This window comes from Myxocyprinus asiaticus, chromosome 43 (genome assembly GCF_019703515.2).
Source record: "Myxocyprinus asiaticus isolate MX2 ecotype Aquarium Trade chromosome 43, UBuf_Myxa_2, whole genome shotgun sequence".
NCBI lineage: Eukaryota > Metazoa > Chordata > Actinopteri > Cypriniformes > Catostomidae > Myxocyprinus > Myxocyprinus asiaticus.
In genome coordinates this window covers 10943518-10951703 of record NC_059386.1, presented here as the reverse complement: position 1 = coordinate 10951703, position 8186 = coordinate 10943518, and the positions used below count along the sequence as shown (strand labels likewise).

At 35.4% G+C, this 8186-nt stretch overlaps 1 protein-coding gene across 1 annotated transcript; it reads left to right on the top strand.

Annotated features, from left to right (window-relative positions):
* The first annotated feature begins 589 nt into the window (after positions 1 to 589).
* Positions 590 to 7676, top strand: paqr3b (progestin and adipoQ receptor family member IIIb). The gene is made up of 7 exons (XM_051685422.1): positions 590 to 2060; positions 2540 to 2732; positions 2814 to 2976; positions 4013 to 4168; positions 4272 to 4469; positions 4581 to 4671; positions 6721 to 7676. The coding sequence occupies exons 2-7, from the start codon at positions 2548 to 2550 to the stop codon at positions 6846 to 6848; spliced, it is 921 nt and encodes a 306-aa protein (XP_051541382.1). The 5' UTR covers positions 590 to 2060; positions 2540 to 2547; the 3' UTR covers positions 6849 to 7676.
* Positions 7677 to 8186: the final 510 nt, after the last annotated feature.

Sequence of the window (8186 nt, the reverse complement as noted above, 5' to 3'; positions counted from 1 at the left end):
ATACAGTGAACATTGAATTATTGTGATGGGTGTAATAATATATTTGTATTGACTCTTATGTGAGTAATTAGGGATTATTATGAAACAATAAACAGTTTAATGATAGAATATAGCATTTTAGAATGTCTGGAAATTCCAAATGATAATACAAATCTCTTATATTATGAGAGATTATTTAGTAGAAAAGTAAAGCGGGTGTAGCAACTCTTAATGTAATAAAGCATAATGTAATAAGCATTACATTATTGATGTAATAAAATGTTCATAATGTAATAATTTTCTCAAAACAAAATCTTGAGCTCATAATTTAATAATGTTTTTTAAGGTTATTGTATGAAAAATGTATTACATTATGAACACACTGTAGCAACTTGTAATCACAGTTTATAATGTAATAGCAGTACATAATGTATAAGTGAAACAACGTTTACAGTATAATAATTTTCTCAACAAAGTTATGAGCACAAAATGTAATAATAGTTTATTTAAAAAAAAAAAAAGGTTATTACATTAAAAGAAATGTAGGCTTATTAGGCTACATTGTGAACTCAAACATAAAAAAAAATAAAAAAAAAAGTACAAATTTTTTTATTATGACCTGCTCCATCATTTTGAGTCGCTGTGACCCAGAAACACACTTTAAGTTTTATGTACTAAATAAATTTTTTTTTTAAATTCCGCTTTCTAATTATGTAATTATTATGTTTCTAATCATTGTTGAGATATAATCATTTACAGTATATGTTCAGTGGGATACCTTTTTGTATTGCAAAAGGGGACAGCTTAGTCAGACGCATATCAGGTAGTACAGATTCTGAAAGAATGAATTTCTCTGCCAATTTTCACTTTTTTGGGAGAACATGCAACAAGTATCAGTCATCATCCACATTCTTTTCCAAATTTAGTCGTTTAGGGTTTTTTTTTGGTTAGCCATGTTTGTGTTATTTCGTTTCATTACTCCCGCTCCCCTCCCACCTCGGAGTCTAACAAGGGGATGCACTGAGCTGCGGATATCCTCCGGATATGCACCAAGGATACGGGGGTAATATACTCAAGCAAAAGGAACAAAGTTCATATTCCTCGACTGACCCTCAGTCAACGCCCTTTAGGGCAAGTCTTGACTAGCCACTTGATTGGAAGAATAAAACTTAGAAAACAGAAAATACATTTACAGCATATCAGTACATTCCTTAACAGGGGAAACTGAAGTTGTGACCAGAACTTTGAAGGTCCAAAAAGTTCATAAAGGCAGCATAAAAGTAATCCATAAGACTCCAGTGGATAAATCCATATCTTCAGAAGCCATATGATAGTTCTGGGTGAGAAACAGAACGTTTTTTCTATAAATTCTCCTCCCTGCACAGTAGGTGGTGATATGCACAAAGAAGAAAGTGAAAGTGGAGATTTATAGTAAAAAAAAAAAAAGAAGAACTTAAATATTAATCTGTTTCTCACCACACCAATCATATCACTTCTAAATAAATGGATTAAACCACTGGAGTTTTATTGATTAATTTTATGCTGCCTTTATGTGCTTTTTGGACCTTCAAAGTTCTGGTCACCATTCACTTGCATTATATGGACATACAGAGCTGAGATATTCTTCTAAAAATCTTCATTTGTGTTCAGCAGAAGAAAGAAAGTCATACACATCTGGGATGGAATGAGGTTGAGTAAATGATGAGAGAATTTTCATTTTTAGGTGAACTATTTCTTTAATAATTTCACAAGGCAAGACAATAAGTGTGACATTCATGAAGTGTATTATTTATTGACATATCTAGCTAGCTAGCTATCGATGAAACATACGTTTCCTTTTTCATTTAAGTTTGTACTATTCATAATACTATTGTCCACGTAAACAAAGGCATTTTTTTTAGATGAGAGTGAATGCTGTCGCTCCCTCTATCGCAGGATTTTACTATCACACGTTCAGCTGGTTTAGCCTTTAGCTCCACGGCTAACTGGCGCTCATCAACATGACGTTTATATTCTGATATTGAGCAGAAATTTGAGGACATATACGTCTGAATGGGATAGACTGCAGATCTTCACCTAAGGTGAGAGGTTTGCTGTGATTACAGTGCGGGCTAATGGATTTAAAGCCTAATCTTGTATTAAAGCGCTGTTGTTAGCCTGCAGCAGTTGACTGCATTCCCATAACATGACAGCGGGCCAAACTAATCATTCATTGGTTTCTTCATCATTTATAGGACGTATTACAGCAATAGGAATGTAATGCTTGTGTGATTGTATTTGGGTTATGTTATCTTTAAAGATAGTTTATGGATATGGTCCTGTTTGTGTTTAATGAAGTTTGTATCACTTGCTTCTGTCTAAATTTGTGTCTTAAAATTTAGTGACCTACCTAGATAGCAGTTTTGGGCATCATAGGTGCATTGTAGTTCCAAACTCTCCTATGATGTCCTAAAATGTTGTCTAGGCCAGCAGCTTGTTTCTGAGACACAGCCTTGTTCTTTTTACTGACACTAGTGAAAATGTATATTTTCCTTTTAATACATCTGCCTTGTTCCTGCAGCCACCAAGATGCCTCAGAATATCCTCAAGAGCACTCATTACATTGAGCTGGGCAGCTACCAGTACTGGCCAGTGCTTGTGCCAAGAGGGATCCGCTTGTACACCTTTGAACAGATCCCAATGTTTCTGAAAGAGAATCCATACATCACAGATGGATACAGAGCACACCTGCCATCCAAGCTGTGTCTAAAAAGGTGGATTTCTTGTGTTTCGCTCTATATATTGTGAATTGTTGCCAGAAAACACTGATTTACTTGTCATGTCTGCATCCTCAGTATATTCATTCTGTCAAATGAGACGGTGAACATCTGGAGTCATCTGCTTGGGTTCCTGTTGTTCTTCTCTCTGGGGGTTAATGACATGGCCACAGTTCTGCCGTCTGCAGGGGCATCTCGAGAGGACTATGTGATTTATTCGATAGGACTATTTTGTTTTCAGGTAATACACAAATGAAGGGCAAGAAATTGAATTTGGTTTCATGGAAGCATTTTAATATGGAGCCCCTTAGAGGACAGGGTGGGAATTTTGTTCTCAAATAGTTTTGTGTTCCCTGGCAATAGTTTGCGTGCCCTCGCAATAAATTTACCATGGTTTTACTACAGTTACCATATTTTAACCATGATATTTGTAGTGAAACCATGGTGATAAAACAGGAAAATGAAAACTATGTTTAAAAAAATCATAGTTTTGTGGTTAAACCATAGTAACCACAAGATTTCCCAGGTTACTATATGGATACAGTATACTGTATTAAAACCATGGTTTGCACCAAAAAACATGGTTACTTAACTTTCTTTTCATAGTTAGTACAATATTACTATAGTAAAAGCATAGTAGTAAAACCATAACCACAAAATTATTATTTTTATTACCATAGTTTTTGTTTCCTGTATTATCACTATGGTTTCACTAAAAATATCATGGTTAGAATATGGTTACTGTAGTAAAACCATGGCAAATTTTTTGCAAGGGAACACAAACTATTGCGAGGACACGCAAAACCTATTGCAAGGGAATGCAAACTATTGCAAGGGAACACAAAACTTTTTGCGAGGGAATGCAATTTATTACGAGGGAATGCAAACTATTGCGAGGGCACGCAAAACTTATTGTGAAGTAATGCAGACTATTGCGAGGGAATGCAAACTATTGCAAAAGCACGCAAACTATTGCGAGGGCACGCAAAACTTATTGTGAGGGAACGCAAACTATTGCAAGGGCACACAAAAATTATAGCGAGGGCACGCAAAACTTATTGTGAGGGAATGCAAACTATTGCGAGGACACTATTGCCAGTCTAAGGATACATTGCAATTTTTACTTGGTTATCAGCACAAAAACATTCAACAAAAATTGCACTCTATGAAAATGATAGATATATAATATAAATAGATATTGTATAAATAATGGGGTTTGTTTCTAAAAGTTATGAAGGTATTAATGTGTGAATTTTATATTATTGTTCTGTGATCAGGTGTGCATGTTGTGCTCTGTGGGCTACCACTTGTTCTGTTGTCACCGCTCAGAGAAGACGTGTCGCCGCTGGCTCGCACTTGACTACGCTGGAATATCTGTGGGGATTTTGGGATGCTATGTGCCTGGAGTCTTCTATGCCTTCTACTGCAACAGTGTATGACAGATGTGTTTAATAGAGTGGGCTTCAAGTACGAGTATAAATAGTGTTTGATTGTAGTTCCTTATGGATAATGACAACGCTCCCTTTTTGAACACAGTTTTGGAGGCAGGTGTATTTGCTGACGGTGCTGGCTTTGATCTTGGCAGTGTTTGCAGCTCAGATTCATCCACATTACCTCACACAGCAGTGGAAGAAGCTGCGCTCTGTCATGTTCTGCTCTGTGGCTGTATACGGCATCATCCCAGCCTGCCACTGGGTCTGGCTCAACGGAGGATTTGGTGTCGAGATTGTACAGGTGAAACGTTTACTTGTTGCATCATGCATCTTATTGGATACACTGTGAAAATATCAAATGTGCTACTTTCTAATCTGTACAGTTCATTATAAGCTCTTTCTCTGTTTGCAGGTGTTTTTCCCTCGCGTTATGATCATGTATGTGATTGCCGCATCAGCGTTCCTTTTCTATGTCAGTAAAATCCCAGAACGTTACTTCCCAGGTGATTTCCTATATGCTATTTCTATACTATATTAAAGAACCATCACTTACATGTTTGGGATCTGAGAACCCGTTCCTGTTCAGAAATCCACTCAAAAAATGAAGTCATTGCTAGGGGTGGGTAAAACTATTGATTTTCCAATGCCTCACATTCCTCATTTAAACGATCTCTATATAGATTCTTAAATCCCAAGAACGATATTTTACTTGTGCAACCCTCTACACAGTGCTATGTGACCAGAATTTATATATTTGGCATCTGGCTGGTAAATGTTTAGATTTTACTCACCAGTAATTGTGTAGTATAGTGGTGGAGTATTCAGCAGCGAGATCCTTTCACTGCATGTTGGGACCATAAGTTGTTCTGGTCATTACCCTTACTTAAATTGAATTGTAGAACGTTTTTACAAGTTATTTAATGTCTTTCAGATTAAGTCAGTTTCATTGAGCCAACATACTAATTTAGTTGGATTAGGTCAAATCAACTTCATTAGACTCATCAAACTCAATTTAATGAGGTTTGTTTAATACAGTGGTTCTCTACCCTGTTCCTGGAGCCACCCCCCAACACTGCACATTTTGTATATCTCCCTTTTCTGACACACCCATTTCAGGTCTTGGAGTCTCCATTAACGTGCTGATAAGTTGAACACAGGTGTGTTTGATTAGGGAGATATCCAAATTGTGTAGTGTTCGGGGGCCTCTTGGAACAGGGTTGAGAACCACTGGTTTAATAGATTTTTTAAATGATTTGTTTTATTAATCATTAGTATATGCCAGATGAGCAAGTGCAAGGACAGTGAAACTGTTACACTGTCAATTTAATAATGACTATGTACAGAGATAAGCAGCACTTGAATTAAGGATCACTTGTAAGTCAAAGTCCATCCTCAAGCTAAGCACAAGCGCCAATCTTCACCACAAAGGTAACTCCCAAAAATCTAGCATTCTTTTTAAATACCAATATAACAGAACATTAAACATTATCAAATCTCCGCATATTCTCATTTTGCTCAAAACTGCAGAAAATAACACTTTATTTCAACACTTTTCTTCCTATCAAGTCCCATGCAAAGCATGCTGAGAAATGGAAATCCCCTGCTACATTAACACCACAAAAAGTATTCATGTTGTCCATTTTACAAATTTAAATGGATGGAACGCAATCAAATCAAGTTGTGACAAAATGTTCTAGAATTTAGAACTTGATTTTAACGAAGAGAATTGAACAAGCAGCAAAACTCTTTTTTTTTTTTTTGAGTGTGGTTCCATTTTTTTTTTAAAACACCGAAACTATGATTTTCATAACTTTTGGTTCCATCAACAGTTCTTGAACTTGCAATTTTCTGTTTATGTGGATGGAACACCATAGCCTACCAAAATACTACTGAATATAGAGGGTGAATCGCACAACGCGACTAGTGAAGTCCGATTCGCAAACGAATGAATCTTACAAGCTTGCTCTTTTTTTTAGGAAATCAAAAACACTTCAGCCAGAGAAGTTACTGAATGTTAATACATTTGTAAGGTTACTATAAATTTTGGATTGCATTGATGCCTCTTGAAACTCGGGTGTAAACTCGTCTTCTGCAAGAATTGTAATAAATTAATCTGATTTTCTCTGTCGAAATCTGAAATGATCTCATTATCGGACAACAGGTCCAATCCAATTTCTAACTGCCAAATATTTCTTCCTTAAAAAAGTACTAAAAGAATCGTTAATGGAACCGTTACGGAACTGGTATTGTTAAATTCCTTACGCTTCCCATCTCTAAACACCTATGTTTTGTTTTTCAACCCACATGTCTGAAAGTATTTAAAAGGTGATGTTAGAAGTTTGTTACTGTGGTTAAAAAAAATGCATTTATACATTGATCTTAAAAGGAAAATCCAGCACATTTTTGCAAATAATTATCAATCGTAACAAAATAATCAAAATAAACCGAACGATGACCAAATTTCAGATTTGTTGACACATTTAGTAAAGAATCGTCATCAAATCATTGCCAGAACAAATTAATCCATGCCTGTTTGTTTCCTGTCCTCACAGGCCAGCTGAACTATCTGGGTGCCAGTCATCAGCTCTGGCACGTACTGGTGGTCATCATGTTCTACTGGTGGCACCAAACTGCTCTCTACATCATGAACTACAGACACAATCAGCCCTGCACAGACTAGAGTAGTGGATAAAGCGTGTCATGTCAGTGTGACTACATAAACCTCCATTTCTGCTCATTGCCTATATGCTGACAACATGGTTACAAAATGATTTGAGCCTTTTGTAAATGCATTTTTATTTTTTAATTGGCATGATTTTAAATTGTGTGAGTACTACTAAAATTGCACAATGAAACGCATTTGCCGGTTACGTGCAATGAATATCATGAACGTTTTGTGCAGTCAGCTCATTTCCTCTGCTTGAACAAATGTTTCAAATGTACAATTTTTCTGCTGGACATACCCTTGCCTGTTACTGTTTGTACTATTTTCTACTGAGCCTTGTTACATATACATTAGGTATACAGTAAGTTTACATTCTGTAACGTATCACCTCACTTTGCTGTAATGTCCATTTTTTTAAATGACCTTAACTATCACTGTTCTGTAACTGATGAATTGTGTGGTTGAGGTTTAATACTGTAATTTTGTGACTTCAATTTTTTATTTTTATTTTAATATTTGTTTGAGTTGTTTGAAAGTATTCGATACTTTTCAGTTCATCTACAGTATTTCACAGCACTGAAAACTGTTTTTAAGATTAAAATGACCAAGCAAGCATTACTACACAGTATGTAAAATAGTAACCCTAAATCACTATACTTGCACTGAATTGACTACAAACTTGTGTCCAGGCAGTCAATACAGAACCTTTTTTGTATGGCTGTCTCTTCATTTCAGCCTTTTTACTTTATTGGTTACTTGATTTTCTTTAATTGTGTTTTGAATTGTTTTGAATGTGAATGAATATCTGAATGCTGATATTAAATAAAAATGATTTTGTTTCTACATGATGTGTGTATTATTTATGCAGAAGTTATTTCCGGTCAACAAATGTATTGAATAAGTTGCATTACAATAGTGCTGATATTTTGACTATCACTACACTTGTCTATACATAGAATTCCAACAGTTGATCTTGCTTCTGCTTCTTTTGGAACTATATTCATGAGCGGAGCAAAAATATTGCGTCTGAAATGTAAGTGACTCGATATTAAGTACTTGTATCACAATTGAATTTCTATAAATAGTAGGAAAAAATAACTTTTTAAATGCCAACTGCCAACTTTTTAACTTGGCTCCTCTAAAAAAACTTTTTTAACTCTTTATTATGTGCATACAGCCCACTATTATTATGAAAAATAACATAAAAAAATGCACTTACTCTACAAATATTTAGAAAAATACAGCATCACTCACAGTTGAAGTCAGAAGTTTACATACACTTTACAAACACATTTTTTAACCACTCCACAGATTTAATATTAGCAAACTATAGTTTTGGCAAGTCGTTCAGGA

What these genes read in the sequence shown, in the direction of transcription:
- paqr3b (XM_051685422.1), top strand. Translation starts at nt 2,548, where the DNA reads ATGCCTCAGAATATCCTCAAGAGCACTCATTACATTGAGCTGGGCAGC. An exon ending in ATGCCTTCTACTGCAACAGT is followed by an intron (nt 4,169 to 4,271) that starts GTATGACAGATG and finishes TTTTGAACACAG; the next exon opens with TTTTGGAGGCAGGTGTATTT. An exon ending in TTGGTGTCGAGATTGTACAG is followed by an intron (nt 4,470 to 4,580) that starts GTGAAACGTTTA and finishes CTCTGTTTGCAG; the next exon opens with GTGTTTTTCCCTCGCGTTAT.